At 38.0% G+C, this 18431-nt stretch overlaps 1 protein-coding gene across 4 annotated transcripts; it reads right to left on the bottom strand.

Moving 5' to 3' along the window:
• Positions 1629-15738, bottom strand: LOC109227402 (acyl-coenzyme A thioesterase 13-like). Of its 4 annotated transcripts, none has more exons than XM_019392546.1 (4): positions 15648-15738; positions 15251-15560; positions 3535-3675; positions 1629-2072 (listed from the first exon to the last, which is right to left on the bottom strand). In XM_019392546.1, the coding sequence occupies exons 2-4, from the start codon at positions 15440-15442 to the stop codon at positions 1929-1931; spliced, it is 477 nt and encodes a 158-aa protein (XP_019248091.1). In that variant the 5' UTR covers positions 15443-15560; positions 15648-15738; the 3' UTR covers positions 1629-1928. The 4 variants fall into 4 exon arrangements, with proteins under 4 accessions (XP_019248091.1, XP_019248092.1, XP_019248090.1 ...); XM_019392547.1 differs by lacking the exon at positions 15648-15738 and adding an exon at positions 13703-14365 and having other exon boundaries at positions 15251-15338; XM_019392545.1 differs by having other exon boundaries at positions 15251-15716.

Raw genomic sequence — 18431 nt, 5'->3', positions numbered from 1 at the left:
TTTAAAACAAATATTAGATGAGTAATGAGTTGACCCTTCCAACAACATCATGAATGTCGCTTGTTCATAACAAAACATGAATGTCAAATACGAATGTTTATACAAACATATTTACCACTTAATAAGGACAAGGAATGTCTTTCTCATTTTAATTTGTAACTTTTAAGGTTAGAAAAAAAATAGAAAGAATTACAAGAAAATACACATGACTCTACACCATAACAAAAAATGGCCCATGTTTTTAAGTTTTACCTGACCTAACCCATATTGTATATATTTTGAAAGCACTAGCAAATTCAAAAATGTTCTTACAACCATTGTTTCTAAAAGTTATGGAGTTAAATATGCGTTCTCACAACCATTGCTTTCACTCTCTCTTCTTCTCACATCTTCTACATATGCTTCAAGGGGCCGTGTATTTTCTACTTCTCCCCCTGTTTGCAATGTACGAAAATTGAAGAGTAGAAGTCTACCATTGAAGGCCATTCAAAGCTTTGCTTTCGAAAATAGGATTTTTGGGTTTGTTAGTTGTTTGGATTGGGTGTTGTTCTAATTGATTGAAAACGTCAAAAAGAGTTCAAAATTTAAATTCGAAGTGATTTGAGTTAAATTTCAGAAAAGACGCAAGGAAGAAGACGAAGTCAGTTTTTTGTATAATTATGTATAATAGTGTATATGAGTGTAAAACACATCTTATACACTTTTATACATCTTTATACAAGCGTCTGTAGACGAACTTCTTTCACGATTTTCAGTTACAATTCTTGTTCAAAACAGTCCAAATCTCCATTAAATGACTTCAAATTTTATAATACAACCTCCTTATACTCTTTCAAACAAGTCTAAATAACACCCACTCCAAAATTCTCACAAAATCAAATTCGGAATTTAAACCCACATATTAAGCTTGTTAAAAATCTAATTTTCACCACCCAAATGGATTTGGTTTGTTGAACTAATATTTGAGTTACAGTTACTGATTCGAAAATTAACTTAAAAGCTTGAGCAATCTTTTTTTAAAAACTAAATAGTAATTTCGAGAACCTATTGGAGTTGAATGTTGAGTAATAGCTTATTATTTTTGGGTTAGTTGGTTGTAAAGTGAAATATGGCTATAAAATTGAAAAGTAGAGAACCCGGTTGTTCTTATGTGAAAATTTCCCAAAAACATACTATTTGATGGGTGCAAAGACCGAGTCATCTCAGTAAGCATTTCTCGTTCAGTTTGCATAACTGGTAGAATAACTATATGGTTTGTATTTATTATGTTATCAGTACTCTGCTGAAGTAAGTACATAAGATTGGCTTCATCTGATATGATAACATATGGCGAATTGACCTTCATTCTATGGTATGCCATATTTTTCTCGAGTCATCCATTTCAATTAACTGAAATTTATCTGCTGGTGGTAGTAAACATTCATCAGTTTTGTGACAGGTTAAAGGATAATGGTTTTCCTGTTACTTGTATCTGTTGGGTAGGTTTTGCATATAGCTATGAACAAGTTGTCGTATAAGAACCTGGACCAATTTGGCCAAGGTAAAGCTAAAAACATGCAAACCAAGCAGCAATGGTGTATCTCATGGCAGCGGATGCCAGTGCACCAACAATTTACCAACTCTGTGTATTATGCCTCAATCACAAACTTTTTCTCTTTTAATGCACCAACAATTTAGGAACTCTGTGCGAGTACAAATTCAATGGCTACTCGGCACCAAATGAAAATCTTGTATCCATCTCCACTAACAAGCAAATATTTACATCGCACTTATTCCTCACAGGCATAATGCTGCTCAATACATGTTATCGCAGCAACAAAAAAAACTATGTACTACCACTTACTTATCTAAGAAGAAAACATATGGACCAGATAGTAGAAACTGAACCGCATCTTCAAAGAGGCATCTTGGTCAAGAAAAATACTTCATCACATTTTACTAGCATGTTTACCAAATAGTGAATGCCGCCCCTCAGCAATGAGCTCCCCAGTAGCTTTATTTTTCACAAGTACATTTGTTCCAGAATAACCTCCTTTCTGACCTAAGACTCGACCAACGATCTCCAATTCATCCTGCATAAATCCCACCCCAAAGAAACACATAACAAAGTCTGAAATCCATTAGTAGAGGTTCAATGCACATTAAGAAAGACGAAAAGCAGAAATGAATTTCCAAATGAAAGATGGTAGTGATCAAAGGCAGGATAAACAACATATCGGAAGTCTAGTAGCTTAATTCATGGTGTTAGCTTATCACAAAGGACTGACAAAAATCAAATCAAATTGGGTGGATAAGCAGCAATAAGTGAAGTGCCTCACTACCTACCAAACTGATTGGAGACTCATACTGGAGAGGCAAGTAACTAAGTATGATTTAAGATTACCCTGTTTCTTTAAATATAAACTCCACTCCCCAAAGTTGAGTGCAGTATTTACTAATACAGGAAAACAGTTTTAAAAAGAAAAAGGGGAGGTGGAGGGGGCTTGCTGCACTGTGCTCTTCTGCAATCCAACAGTAAAAATGAACCTGTTTTGATGCTTGAAATACAAAACATAAAGTTAATATAGAGAGAATATTCCTACTCTTTCCCATATGCAGCAAAACTAGGCATATAAGCAAATAAAATCCATATACGGGCAATGCCGAAAAGCATTAGTTACGGAAGGGTCACATAAAAATGATCTATTACTCCATTCAGGCATTATCTAGAAGCAACAACTTGAATAACTTAGAGCCTACGTCATGAGCCGTTGCCAATTGCTTAAACCTAAGTGTAGTGGAAAGGGGGTGGTTCTATCCCCTATATTCCCTTGCAGAAACCATCCCAGAACATTCCTCATACCAATATACCGATACCACCACGCATCTCACATCCACTCTTTCATGTGCTTATAGTGCAGTCAAATTGTTACCATCACTTCTACTAACTCACAATGCCTCCATTCCCTCTATTTATCCAAATTCATACTTGTTCTTACTTAACTACCCAAACAAAGCTTAACGTATCTAAGTTTTATAGCACCAAATTAGGATGCGGATTAGAAGATGTGACCGTTCCCTTGGAATCTATACCGTACCTGATTGCTAAATAGTTGATTGTGTGATGGATCAGATTCTTCCCATCCTTAATTAAAGCGCTCAAGTTTAAATGTTGAGAATGAGAAACTCCAGGTATGAAGTGTTTTTTCCTTTAGAGAACATTAAACATGTCAAAGCACTTTAGGTTTTGAATACCGAATACAAATAAAACAAGCAAAAAGACCCAACTCAAGAACTATTAGTAGTTTCAACCTTCAGGAATGAAGGTTAGGGAATGAATTGTGAACGTTCGAAGAGTCGTAGGTTGTTTAAATGAAGTATTATTATCTTATATTTGCGCTAGTTTCCTGAAGTTGAAAGAGAGGACCCTAATCAGCTAGTTTATTAGCAACCATAATAAGTATATAGCTGACGGATTTTTGTTATTCAGCACTGTATTCGCATGACTTGCGCATGATGAATCCTTGAACGATAGGAAGAATGAGGGGGGCTTACATCGGCCTTCGCACTTGAAAGAAATGAAATTGACATGTCCACAGATACATTCATTGGGAGACCCTCCACAAAGACTACAGCACCCCCGACTTCGTCAACTAGATTCGCGATGGCGCCTGATGCTAGTTTCCCTTCTCTATCCTACAAATTTACATTAAAAAAAAATTTCAATTTCCAAGCAACAATGCAGTTAAAAAAGAAGGAAAAAGTCAATTTACTTTCAAAACCCTTCATCTGCATACATACAGTTGCATCACAAACAGATAATGAAACGCGTACTCCGTCACAATTTATATGATACGTGTCTGAATCAGCTTGTGCTCAATCTATATGATACTCTTACCATTTTCGTATGTGCTACAATGTTTGTCACCATTATATCTAAACAATTATCACAAAGTCAAGAAGTCGAATTCCTTAAACTATTCAAATTCTAAACTTTTATGTAGTGCTTCCCTATCAACTAACTTTTCAAGAATTCCTTCAATCTTCAAACCAACTATAGCTTGAATACTTTCTTCAACCATTTCTTTCCATAATATACATTTCTATATAATTAGCACCGTTTAACCAAAAATTCTGTAATTCGGTCAAAGCTTATTTTAAGAAGTACTCGGGCTTCTGATAACGAAGAAATTCTAAATTTACTTAATGATAAGAAAGGAAATTAAAATATGTGGTACCAAAAATAGCCAATAGTAAGTAAAAGAAAGTAATTCTATTCTAATAGTAATCAGAACGGATATCTCTTTCCCTTTTATAGGAGTCTATAAGTACAACGTCTTTTCCCTTTTATGACCGAATCATTATGAGCATTAATGATATTAATGAGACGTTATAATTGGTAACCGTAACTGTTTATGAAGATTCTGTAACGTTCGAGATCATTCATGCTCATTAACTGATGATTCATGAATCTTTCCTTTTTAATGTCTTGATTCATTCCGGCGGTACCTCTTCATGTAATCATTTAAACTTGAGTGACCTTATCTTCTCCTCTCGTGGTTGATTTGCTCGTATCTATTACGACTCGTGCCTCTTTTAATGCATCTTTCCAGTTGTCGCTTTCTTACTGATCCACGTGTCTTGTCATATCAACCACTCATATAAATCCACGTGTAATATTTATTTTTACCATTACAGATAGTCCCCCCACTTGCCGAATATTCTGCAACTGAATAATTGGGAAGTGGTATGTATTTATGTCGCGAATTTTTGCCGCTGTTTCCCATGTACCATTACGTCTTCTCCAGAACCAACGCGCCGTATGTCACTTTCATTTAATGCATGTGCCACGTGGCCTTCATTAATTGGGTCTGCGATTCTTCAGCGATTTCTAGGGCTTTTTTGCGGCTGCATCAGTCATGAAGTGACTGTTTCATCATGACTTTTCCTTCATGACCCCCTTTACATGACGGTTGCTTCTCCATATAAATACCTCCTTTGCCTTTGCTTTTACGAAAAACTTTCTATTGTGTTCTTTGTTCTTTCTTGTTCTTCATCACGTTTTACTTGCTCATACAACTATGTCTTCTTCAAATCCTGATCCCCGTAAAGTTGTTACAGTGGATGAACTTCCCCCTTCGTCTGCTCCTACTAGAAGTAGAAGAGGTGGCAGGTTACGTAGTTTAGGATCTGTTTCTATCCGTGATTCTTCTTCTCAACCCAGTACCACTACCCCGTCGTCTTCTAGAACTAGGGCTTCTTCTTCACATAGATCTGCTGTTAGAAGTAGGGATTCTAGTGAACCATTTCGTGAACCCACCCACTGTTGATGAGATTATTCCCGCTGAACTTTCCTTCTTTACTGATAGAGAATCGATTAGAAAACAAGTCACTTCCATGACTTCTCGTGATCGTGCTGATGTTTACCCTTCCCAGATTACTGAGGGTTTGATTTCCCTTGTGCCCAGAGATTGTCACTGGAAACATGATTTCCCAATTTTAGTTCCTAATGCAAATCAAAGGATCACTTCGTTCAAAGCTGGTTATTCTTTTGTGTATACATATCCCTGTACGTTGGGTTTCAGACCACCTATTGACCAGCCATCATAGAGTTTTGTCGTTTCTTCAACGTTTGTTTAGGACAGATTGGTCCTATTGTGTGGAGGGCCATGGCATGCCTTAGATACTTGTCAAACTTGGCTCCTTTACCCTTCAACTTTTATCATCTGATTCATCTTTACTCCCCCAAGTTATTTCGTTCTGGGGTGTTTACTCTCGTGGCCAGGAGTAAAAAGGTTTTAGTGAGCCCTGAAGATGACAAGGATCGTGGTTGGTATGCTCGATTCATTGCTGCTCCCACAAGTGGGTTAGTGGGAGAAGAGAACATGCCTTTCCAGAAAAGTGGAACTTTGCACGTAAGTTTCTTTTCATATTTTCCATTCCTCTTCTTTTTTTGTGAAGAACCTTCAATCTCATAGCTGTTTTATTCTTTTAGTTGGATAGAAAAATTGTTGACAGTTGCTCCTATGGAAGAAACGTCCTGGAAATACCTTTCTAACAGGTTTGGAGGGAAAGTGAAGACTCATGGAATCCTTCTCTTCCACTTTCTTCCTTGCTTTTATACTTACTTTGGCACTTATTAACCTTTTTTTTACTAGGGTTTCCCATTCAGGGTGTGAGTGCTGCATCGATTACTGCTTCGAGACTTTCTCTATTCGATGGCTCAAGAGATAATCTTGAGTTCTTCATTAAAAAGAAAAGCTGATAGAGCACACAGTTCCGAGAGTGAAGAGGATCGGGAGGAGAGCTCGTTGGTTCGTAAGTCTCGAGCTAGGAGGCGTATCATTTTAGATGATGAAGCTACTCCTCCTCCTAGTTCTGCTCCCATGCACGAGCCCGAAGGTGCTACCTTAGTAAGTTCTGATGATGAGATGCCTGCTGCACCACGTGGCTCTACTGAATAGCTCTTTTCTCGTGGGTTTGGTGAAGACTTCGGCTTTGTTTCTGAGAAAACGCCTCTTGCTTCTTTTCCCGCGTCTGTTTCAGCTGACCCTCAGTTCCCCGCACCTGCTGCTACTGCTACTGCTCCGCCCGTGGCTATTTTGACTCCCTCGACTGTCCCTACTATTACAACTTCTAATGCTGAAGTTCGTTCCTCTAGTAGGGTAATAAAAAAAGTTACCATCGAGGTTCCTGAGGATGGCAATCTTCTGAAGATATCCGGCCAAGCTGATGTATGGCTGAAACCATTGATTGGCCCAGTTGAGAAGTCAAAATTGGAGAGCCACAATTCTTTAACGTGGATGAATGATATCATACATTCATCTTTAAAGGTATAAGCCTTAGCTTTTTATTCGCACGTGATTTCCTTTTCATTGATATCACATTTTCTTTTTCATTGTGTAGATCAACTTCATTGGCACGGAGATGATGAAGAGGATCGTCCACACAGAGCAGCTAATGAACAATTATCACATTGAGGCAGACAATTGGAAAGAGCAGTTCACTAGTCTTCAACTTGAGAAAGAAGTCTTCGAGGAAGAAAAGTGTACCTTGGAGCAACAGGTGAAAGTAATGGCAGCTGAGTTGGCAGTTGAGAAAGCCTCATCTAATCAGGGGGGCAAAGATAAGAACCTTCTTGAGTCTTCATTTGCTGAGCAACTTTCTAAAGCCACTGAAGAAATTAGGAGTCTGAAGGAACTACTGAACCAGAAAGAAGTTTATGCCGGGGAGCTTGTTTAAACGCTCACCCAAGCTCAAGAAGATCTCCAGTTTCTGCTAACATAGTTCAATTTTTAGAGAGTTCACTTGCCCCCTTACAGGCTTCTTACGATGCTGCCTTGAATGAGAAGGAAGAGCTAAAAGGTGAGATTCAGCAGTGGGAAAGAGATTATGAAGCCCTTAAAGATAAGGCTGCTACTGAAGTTAATTGGGCTTTCTTGAACAAACACCTCGACACTTTAATGGAGGCAAGCCGGGAAGGCTTTGACTTAGCTGCTGAGATTGCAAAGATTAAAGAGACTATTGTGAAAACTCAACAGAGTCGGAGCTTTTCTTCACCTGCGGTTGACATTCCCGAAGGTGATGAAGTTACTCCTAGTGAAGCTGCTGTTCAATCTCCTTCCGCTCAAGTTGTTCCTCCTGCTATTGATGATGCCATTCTTCATCCTTCTAGTTCAGATTCTGCCCCACAATAAAAGTTTGAAAAGTTTGAAGTGTTGTTTCGTTTTTTTTTATCTGTGGAATGTTTGGAAGTTTACCCCTGGTCCTATTTGGGGGTTTAGTAAGGTTTGAAAAGTTTTACCCCTAATACGTTTTTTGGGGTTTTAGTATCAAGTAATTAGGTTAGAACTAAGTTTTATACTTAGTTTTAACCAAGTTTATAATATTACTGAGTTTTTGTCTAACTCTTATAGTACCTTCATTTTGAGTTTCTGTTCTACTCTCTTATCTTTTTACCTTGCCTTATTTCGAGTTTTGAAGACAAATGTTTGCCTTATATTTATAAGTTTTTGGCTTTATTTTCCGCCTATTTTAATGTTTGGGTTTTTGTTTTACCCTTTGTTATTTAACTTTGCATTAAAAAATGCTTCGATGCTTCGTCACTCTTTTTGAATAAGCACGAATTATGAAAGAGGACCCTTTTATATACGACACTTAATAAAGAAGACGTCTCAACTTCATATTGGTGTAAACATACGAAAGAAAAAGTAGGAATATACATATTTCTTAGAATAACTTGAAGAAGTTTTGTATTCTTGAACTTTCAAACTGTATACTTTACATGTATTCGAATAACATCTACAACTCTTTCATAATTGTTTTCTTTATAACATATTTTACAAGATTCAAGGGTATATCTTGCAACCCACGAATAAATATGGCCTTTAACCTAGTTACTCGTAAGATTTTGTAATTTACATCTGCGAGTGTATACTTCATCATAGGTTTTTGAATCAGGCTTGAATTTCGGCTCTTGATTTGCTCGCTCTTAACTTTCGATTTGTTGGGTAGATTGCTTCAGGCTTGACTCGAATTCTGACTTTTCTAGTCTTCTTCGCCTTCCATATATATAGTCCCCCAAGTGTTAGAGCTTTGAAGTATGAAATCTCGAGCACTTGATTATTCCTTCCATGTGGTCCATTTCCTGAAAAGGAAAAACATACGGGACTCGGAGGTACAAGTTTAGATGATGACTGCTTAACCCTTTTTATTTTCATCAGAAAGGTTGTAACCCAGACCAAGGATGATTTTGCATCTCGCGTGTCTTTTAGGTCTAAGATCATCATTTGGTGTGGGCTAGCTTTGTGCCTATCATCTAAAATGGTTAGTACAATTAAAAAGAATAAATTTAAACCTTGCATAAACGATACCTGACCGGAGGCTTTCCTTTTCAGAAGTAATACTTTTTCAAATGAACAGCATTCCAATTTAATGGGAGTACTTTGCCATCCATTGTTTCTAACTCATATGCACCCTTTCCTGCAATACCTCGAATCTTGTAAGGTTCTTCCCAGTTTGGGATCAACCTTCCTGCGTTGGCTGCTTTCGTTGATTGAAAAACTTTTTTGAGTACGAAGTCCCCAATCTTGAAGTACCTAAGATGAGCTTTCCGATTGTAATATCGCTCTATAATTTGCTTCTGCGCTGCCATCCTTATCAAGGCTGCTTCCCTCTTTTCTTCAAGCAAATCGAGATTTATTCGCATCTCTTTCACATTTGACTCTTCGGTTGCTTGAGTGTATCTCGTACTTGGTTCACCTATTTCAACTGGAATTAAGGCTTCAGCACCATACACAAGTGAGAAGGAGTCTCTCCCGTACCTGTTTTTGTTGAGCTCATAAGACTCCTGGTAACACTTCTGGTCATCTTCCTTTTGACTCCTCTAATCTTTTCTTTAGATTATTAATAATAACCTTGTTTATTGATTCAGATTGTCCATTGGCCACAGGATGATAAGGTGTTGAAGTTATCCTTTTAATTTGCCAACTCTGAAAGAATTCTGTGATTTTCGCACCTATGAACTGCAGACCGTTATCACACAAGATTTCTTTTGGAACCCCAAACCGACATATGATGTTTCGCCAAATGAAGTCCCTGACTTCTTTTTCTCGTACCTGTTTGAAGGCACCTGTTTCTACCCACTTGGTAAAATAATCAGTTAGTACTAATAAAAATCGTACCTTTCCTTTAGCTTGTGGCAGTGGACCCACGATATCCACCCCCTACTTCATAAAAGGCCATGGTGCAATAACCGGATGTAATAACTCCGTTGGGCGATGCATATTGTTACTATACCTTTGGGATTTGTCACATTTAGCCACAAAGCTTTCTGCCCCTTCTTCCATTTTAGGCCAATAATACCCTGCTCTAATCAGGATTTTTACCAAGTATCTTCCTCCTACGTGATTTCCACAGTGTCCTTCATGTACTTCTCTCATCACACTCTGTCTGAGAAGGTCCGAGACACCTTGCTAAAGGTCCACCGGACATCTTTCGGTATAAGTTGCCTCGATCCAAACACTAACGGGCAGCTTTTCGTCGAAGTGCCTCCTTTTTCTTATCCTCGGGTAGAATTCCGTACTGCAAAAAATTAACGATCTCGTTTCTCCAATCCCAGGTTAAATTATTGAAATTTACCTCGTTTTTATCTTGATCCAATGCTGAATGAAAATGTATTGCGGAAGCATTTTCTTCATTTGTCACTTCTGCAGCAGACGCAAGATTAGCCAAAGCGTATGCCTCGACATTTTCTTCCTTGGGTATTTGCACGATTTTCCAAGACTGGAATTACCTGATCAAATCTCGTGCCTTTTCCAAATATTGTTGCATCCTCGCCTCTCTAGCTATATAAGTCCCCTACATTTGATTAACTACAAGCTGCGAGTCGCTTTTTCTTATAACCAGCTCTATTCCGAGCTCTCGCGCCAATTCTAGACCTGCAATCACAGCTTCATAGTCTGCTTCACTGTTAGTAATGGGATGGTGCTTTATGGCTTGCCTTATAGTTTCTCCCGAAGGTGGGATTAGAATGATGCCTAAACCCGCTACTTTAACATTCGAGGAGCCATCAGTAAATAGGGTCCAAGTACCTGAATTAGACCCGTTAAATACCTGCAGTTCCTTTTCTGCTTCTGTTGCCATCCCTGGGCTGAAGTCTGCCACGAAATCTGCTAAAACCTGTGATTTTATCGCAGTTCTAGGTTGATATGTAATATCATATTCACTTAGTTCTATGGCCCACTTGGCTAATCTACCTGATAATTCTTGCTTATGCAATATATTTCATAAGGGGTAAGCGGTCACCACAGAGATAGGGTGACATTGAAAATAAGGCCTAAACTTTCTAGATGCCATTATTAATGCTAAAGCAAGTTTTTCTAAATGAGGATATCGAGTTTCAGCATCCAATAAGGACTTGCTAACATAATAAATTGGAGATTGTTTACCTTTGTCTTCCCGAACTAATACTGCTTACCGCCACTTCTGAAACAGCAAGATAGATAAGTAGCTATTCTCCGTCCTTTGGTTTAGCCAGCAACGGTGAGTTTGACAAGTATGCTTTTAGATTTTTGAGTGCTTGTTGGCATTCCTCAGTCCACTCAAATTGACTTTGCTTTTTCAATACTGAAAAGAACTTAAAACTTTTCTCTGAAGATTTAGAAATAAACATTCCCAATGCTGCTATCCTACATGTCAGCCTCTGCACCTCTTTTTTGCTTGTGAGTATATCCGGTACCTCTTCGATGGCTTTAATCTATGCTGGATTTACTTCAATTCCTCGGTTAGAAACAAGGAAACCTAAAAGCTTACCTGAAGATACGCCAAATGCACACTTCTCTGGGTTTAACTTATATTGAATTTGCGGAGAATCTGAAATGTATCTGACAGATGTGGATATGATCCCCCGCCTGTTGTGACTTGACTAGCATATCATCGATATAAACCTCCATGGTTTTTCCCAGATGCTCTTGAAACTTCGTTACTAATCTCTACTACATGGCTACAGTGTTCTTTAGGCCGAAAAGCATAACTTTATAACAATAAGTCCCCCTGTCTGTAATAAAGGAAGTTTTTTACTCGTCTGAAGGATCCATTTTTATTTGATTATATCCTGAGTAGGCATCTAAAAAACTCAACAATTCGTGTTCTGCAGTAGCATCAATTAGTTGATCTATGTGTGGTAGAGAAAAGGAATCTTTAGGGCAAGCTTTATTCAAGTCAGTATAGTCTACACAAACTCACCACTTACCATTCTTTTTGGGTACCACTACAGTATTAGCTAGCCAATTAGGATATTTTACCTCTCGGATAGACCCGATTTTAAAAATTTTTTTACCTCATCCTGAATCACCTGATTTTTGAAGGATCCTTGCTTCTTTTTCTTCTGTTTGCCAGGTGGGTGTGTTGGATCTTCATTCAGCTTATGGGTCATTACCTCCAGGGGTATACCTGTCATATCTAAATGCGACCAAGCAAAGCAATCTGCGTTAGCTTTTAAGAATTCAATTAACTTACCTTTCATCTCTGGGCTCAGGTTGGTTCCGATGTAAACTTTTCTGTCCGGCCAATGTATGAACAGCACCACAGCTTCGAGTTCCTCAATTGTTGTTTTGATGTCTTCATTCTCTTCTAGCTCTTGAATAGTATCAGGCCTTGAGTCTACATCCGTTCGTCCATCTCCAGTTGAGGTTTGAGTTGTTAAAACCTCAACTGAATTCTGTAATTGTTGTTTTTCATTTGTAACGTCATTTTGTATGCTTGAATCTGCCACTGAATTGATACTTCTAGAAGCCTGTTGATCATCACGAATCTGTCTAATTCCCCATTGCGAAGGGAACTTAATAACCTGATGCAAAGTAGACGGTACAACATCTATCTCGTGAATCCAAGGTCTGCCGAGAATCATATTGTATGCCATGTCCATATGTATCACTTGAAATTTCGTATCCTTGACTACTTCTTTTGCGAATGTGGTGAGCATTATCTCCCTTTTGTAACAACGCTTGAATTGTCAAATCCAGATAAGGTACGTGCTTTGGGTGCCAATTTGTCATCAGCTTGCATTTCGTTTACCACTATTAAAAGAGTGATATTTATAGAGCTACCTGGATCAATCAAAACTCGTTTCACATTAGTATCTTGTACAAGTAAAGATATTACCAGTGCATCATTGTGTGCGATCAACACACCATCTACATTTGCATCATCAAATGTTATATTGTCTTCTTCCAAAACTAGGCGAACTCGTTTTCCGTGGGTGACTGTGATTTTTGACACCTTTTTTGCAGTTGTATATGTCACACCGTTAACCTCTTCCCATCCGCTTATGACATTAACCGTTCTTTTTGGTGACAGAGGTTTTGGTGGCTCTTGTCTATTCTTCATATACACTTGCTTTCCCTTCTCACTAAACAAATCGTTTAAGTAACCTTGTTTTAATAAGTGTTCTACTTCACCTTGTAGTATTCTGCAATCTGTTGTTTTGTGACCGTGATCATTATGAAACTTGCACCAGAAATCTGGGTTTTTTCTGTTGGGGTTCGATCTCATTTCTTTTGGCCACCGCACCTTATCTCCCATGCTTCTCAGAACAGCTACCAACTCTAATGTACTAACATTAAAACTGTATCCACCAATCCTTGCTTTTGTACTTCTGTCGATGTCCTGTGTGTCTTGCTCCTTCCCAAATTTGGATGACGAACCCGCGTCTCTGTCCCTTGATCTGGAACCGTACCTCGGATTCTCCTGTTTAGATCGTGAATCCCTTCCTGCTGGTCCCATGTAAGGCTCGTAACTGTTCTTACCGGACCTTTTTTCAGTTTCCAGTCGCCTCGAACTTACTCTTTCATCTCCCCGTGACTGAATGATAATATCTTCTTCTATCCGCAGCTTCGTGCTATATCTATTGTAAACATCATTCCAGGTTGTCGCAGGGAATTCTCGTAAACTTTCTTTCAGTATCTTCGTTGCTTCTGAGCTTTTTTCGTTTAGGTTACTTGCAAATGCCATAGCCACCCAATTATCAGGTACACGTGGTAACATCATACTTTCACGCTGGAATCTATTCACGAATTTCCTGAGTAGCTCCATATCTCCTTGTCTTATTTTGAAGATGTCTTCCATCCTCTTTTTGACCTTTTGAGCTCCCTAGTGTGCTTTTATAAATGAATCTGCAAGCTCAGCAAAAGAATCGATAGAATTTTCAGGTAAAAGAAAATACCATGTTAGAGCTCCTTTTTGTGAGTGTTTCACCAAATTTTTTGACCAGCACTGACTCAATTTCTTGCTTGGTCAAGTCGTTGCCTTTCACGCCAGTTGTAAATGCAGTTACATGATCTCGTGGATCGGTTGTCCCATCATACATCGGGATATCGGACATCTTAAACTTTCTAAAGGAGCGGCACTTCCAGGGTTGTTGAGAATATTTATCAATATCCACCTCTTTGATTAAGGGTGGAACACCAAGTATTTGCTCTATGCGATCGTTCTACTCCTTGAGCTGTTTCTGCAAAGTTAGTACTAAACTTTGTAAATCAGAATTAATTAGAATACCTGACCTTTCATCACGAGATTCGCTGGGAGTACCTCCACTGCCTGAATTGGCAAGTCCAGAGTGTGGATTATCTATGGTTGCGGTGTTATTCGGAGGTGGAGTTAATGGTACAGTTGGCAACCCACTAACAAAAGCTTGAAGAGCATAGTTGACCTGTTCTACAATTAGTTGCTTCGATGCTCCATCGATAGCTTGATCATCCCCTTGTTGGTCATTCGTATGTGATGTTCATCTGTCAAGTGACCCTTCTCGGGACTGTTGAGGAGAGTTTCGTGGTGAAGGGACTGGAGTTCCATCCCCTTGTTGATTCTACTGGTTCAACTGGTTTTGCTGATTTTGTTGATCGNTGGCCGAAGCATCCATCTCCTCCAAAGCTCGTGCCTATGCTTGAGCCCTTAGTCTCCGCAAGCAATTCTAACGCGGTTGACGTCGCCTTGAGGGAGTTCAAAGCCTCTGACTTTTCCGCAGCTGATACAGCAAAGAGGAATCAGCCTCAAGGCCAGAAAGAAGCAAAACACACACCCAAAAATTGTGTAATTCGATCAAAGCTTATTTTAAGAAGTACTCGGGCTTCTGATAATCCAGGAATTCTAAGTTTACTTGATGATAAGAAAGGAAATTAAAATATGTGGTAGCAAAAATAGCCAATAGTAAGTAAAAGAAAGTAATTGTATTCCAATAGTAATCAGAACGTGTATGTACAAATGATATCTCTTTCCTTTTTATAGGAGTCTATAAGTACAACATCTTTTCCCTTTTATAACCGAATCATTATGAGCATTAATGATATTAATGAGACGTTATAATTGGTAACCGTAACTGTTTATGAAGATTTTGTAATGTTCGAGATCATTCATGCTCCTTAACTGATGATTCATGAATCTTTCCTTTTTAATGTTTTGATTCATTCCGCCGGTACCTCTTCATGTAATCATTTAAACTTGAGTGACCTTATCTTCTCCTCTCGGGGTAATTTGCTCGTATCTATTACGACTCGTGACTCTTTAATGCATCTTTCCAGCTGTCGCTTTCTTACTAATGCACATGTCTTGTCATATCAGCCACTCATATAAATCCACGTGTAATATTTATTTTTACCAATACAAGCACAACATTCAAGAATTCTGATTTATTATACTAATTAAAATTTTAACTTTGAAAATGAGAAGCACCACAGACTGAGGGAAAAAAAGGGTAAATTGGGGAAAGTCATACAGTGAGGCGAGGAGGAACTTTGAAGGTGCAAAGAACTTGACCCGGTTCAACTCGGTCAACTCGGATGCCTCTGAGCGCATAATACTCATAGAAGCTACAGTCCGTGCCGACCCGGTGAGGATGAAATGCAAGAGATGAAACCCGGTCCGATTCTCCCTGTTTTGGTTCAAGATAAGCTTTCGCTTTGTCCATTTGCTTCGTCTTCTCGGTCTGGTTGTAGAATCTTGGCGTTTCCCTCAATTTTATAAGCCTGATTGTTCTTGAGTTTTTGGCTAATTATGTCTGCAACGAATTGATAACAAGTATCTTCCTATAAAAATGCAGAAATGAATGTGAAAAGTTGATTAAAAAGAGAAATTTGGGTAACCAGTGATGACTATAGGGATTGGACAAAAACCTGTCTCTCTTGGGCTAGCGGGTTTAACGTGAAGTAAAGGGATGAACAAGTAAATATATACTCCATTATTTTGGCGAAACTATTTTCTTTGATGATTGCAATGTAAGAGAGTACCTTCAAAAAATTTAAGAATATTAAGAGCCTGTTTTAAGCCATTTTTAGATGTCGGGGAGTGTTTGGCAAAAAAAAAAAAACAGCTTAAAAAAGTTAAAACTGGCTTAAAAAAAGCCAAAAGCCACAAGTTGGTTGATCCCAACTTTTTTTTCCAGCTTAAAAGCCAACTATCTTTGACCAAGTATTTTACCCTCTTGTCCCTAATAATATTTATTATTTCAAAAATGTCCTTCACAAACTTTTGAAATAATTATATCCAACTCAAACTTTTAAAATTTGTTAGAACGTGAACTTCATTTGAAGTTTAGCTTTGCTTTGAAAGGTGAATACGACATCATTGTAATTTCTTATTAACTATACGTACAATTTTCAAATAACTTTAAAAGGTACAAGTTTATTTTATTTTGATTTCCTAAATATTAGCAATTTTTACATAGTTCAAATAAGGAATAGAATAAGAAAATGTGATAGCCATTTCATATGTTTTCCCAGTAAGCTTGGAATTTCAAGAAATAAATAAAAACTTTACATGGTTGAAAGAAGTGAAAAATAAGAGTTCAACAATTATATTTATAAAAATTATCTTAGGTGATCAGTTCAAATATTAATTATTTGGTATTTATATTAATAAGTTTGAAATAAAATACTATAGTAATAAGGTTCTTTATGGTGTTAACAGCTTTAAGGATATTTCAGTCATTTTAATAGAAAAAGTGCTTACCAGCACTTGTTTACCAAACATTTCAACAGCTTTTTTTCAGCTCCAGCACTTTTATCCAAACGCATAACTGCTTATTTATAAAACCAGCTCCAGCACATAATCCAAACGGGCTCTAATTATGGTCAAGTGCTTAAAAGCTACTTTTTTTAAGCCAATCCAAACGGGCTCTAATTATGGTGACTTACTGTGCTATTTTTTAGGCCAAATACATAAGCAAACCCTTAAATTGTCCTTACTTTTCACTTAGACATTCCATCTTAACTATGTTCCATTTGAATACTTTAACGGGATATTAACAGTGTCATTTAGGTACAAAATTGATAGGCAGCCAAACACAAAATAGACGTATAACTCACACGCCAGGGTGACGAATAAGATGAAAACACGTGGATTTAACTTAAACAAGTTACAAAAAGTTTTGACAAAAGAAAAATTAAAAGATAAACAAGAAACCCCCCCCCCCTTGTCATCTGCCTGACGACCCCCCTCCCTCCGTCTTCTTCTACCAAGAACGAAGCTCCCATGTCATCTTCTCACAGATTCACTCTTACTTCCTCCTAACTCCTCCCCCTACCCCTACCCCCTCCCCCTACCCCTCCCCCCCCCCCCCCAATCATCTACAACATTAAAAACAACTATAAAACATAGAAATCAACCAGTAATAATTTTTCTATCATTAAGGATTAACCCCAAATTGCCAGAAAATAAATCCACCAACAAATTCCCCCAGATTTTAGTGATGCCCCAAAGTAAAATCACTACCAACAAGCTCGTCGGTGCCTGAACCTCCGTATTTCAAATTCAAAAAAAAACTATTCTTCCATAATTATGCGGATATTGACCTTATATCTGAAGAGAGAAGGGTCAGAATTGGGTGGGAAGCACGAACAACCTGCAGAATGAATTAGGAGCTTTAGTTTTTGATAAATTTGGATAATGGAGAGGGTACATGGATTGGTGACATGGGATCTGGGTATGGTGAAATCGGGCAGCGGGTCTTTAATGGTGGCTAATTGGAGAAGAAAGAATTTGAGTTGAGAAAAGAGTAATGAGTCGAAGAAGAATAAATGTGTGAAATTTTTTCCAGCAATCTTCACTTATTCCGGCAATGAAAACTAAAGCATACCATGGTGTGATAGAACATGAGGAAAAAGAAAGAGAAATTTTTTTTAAAAAGAAAAATAAATCTCTCACGCTCTGGAAAAAGGTGTAATACACGCACTATGCCATATCACCAATTTGTGTCTAAATGGAACATATGAGATATGGTTGAAGTGTTCAACTGGAACAGATTTAAGACAGAGTGTGTAAGTGAAAAGTGAGGACAACTTTAAGGGGCTGCCGATGTATTTGGCCTATTTTTTATATACGTTTTAAATATATCAATTTTATTTCAAAAAGTGTTAGGAGTCTAGAGATGGGCTAAAACAGATGCGGCCCAGGCCCATTTATTGTCTATTCATATATATTAGATTAGGTCCATTAGTTTCTTTCTTTAATCTAACCAGATATTGGGCCACAAAGGGACCGGTTATAAAACAGATTATTCATTTTCTGTTTTTCATCAATGAGAAATATCTCGAACTTCCTCACTATCTTTCCTTAACCCTAAATTCTTCCCCTCCAAGAATGATGACCTTTAACATGGTATCAGAGCACAAATCCGTGCTCGTCTAGTGTCACGCTTCCGATCGATTCTACCCTCGCCGTTTTTCATTGAATTTTCCAAGTTCGACAGTGTTGTCGATTCTGTGGTTTTTTTGGTTGATTTTTCTATTTCTGGTGGGTTTTATCTGCGCGATGGAGTTTTTCGGTATCTAATCTGAAGGATTCATTGATATTCTTCAGGATTTGACTATTTCCGAGCTAGGGTTTTGAGCTAGGGCTCTTTGCTCCATCTTTTCTTATCATTGAAGGCCGTCCTCTGTGATGACCCAAAAGGTCATCAC

Source organism: Nicotiana attenuata, chromosome 6 (genome assembly GCF_001879085.1).
Source record: "Nicotiana attenuata strain UT chromosome 6, NIATTr2, whole genome shotgun sequence".
Lineage (NCBI taxonomy): Eukaryota > Viridiplantae > Streptophyta > Magnoliopsida > Solanales > Solanaceae > Nicotiana > Nicotiana attenuata.
The sequence above is the reverse complement of the archived record's forward strand: the minus strand, read 5'-3'. Positions and strand labels throughout refer to the sequence as shown.

What these genes read in the sequence shown, in the direction of transcription:
- LOC109227402 (XM_019392546.1), bottom strand. Translation starts at nt 15,442, where the DNA reads ATGGACAAAGCGAAAGCTTATCTTGAACCAAAACAGGGAGAATCGGAC. An exon ending in AAGTTCCTCCTCGCCTCACT is followed by an intron (nt 3,676 to 15,250) that starts GTATGACTTTCC and finishes GTAAATTTGTAG; the next exon opens with GATAGAGAAGGGAAACTAGC. An exon ending in TTTCAAGTGCGAAGGCCGAT is followed by an intron (nt 2,073 to 3,534) that starts GTAAGCCCCCCT and finishes GGATTTATGCAG; the next exon opens with GATGAATTGGAGATCGTTGG.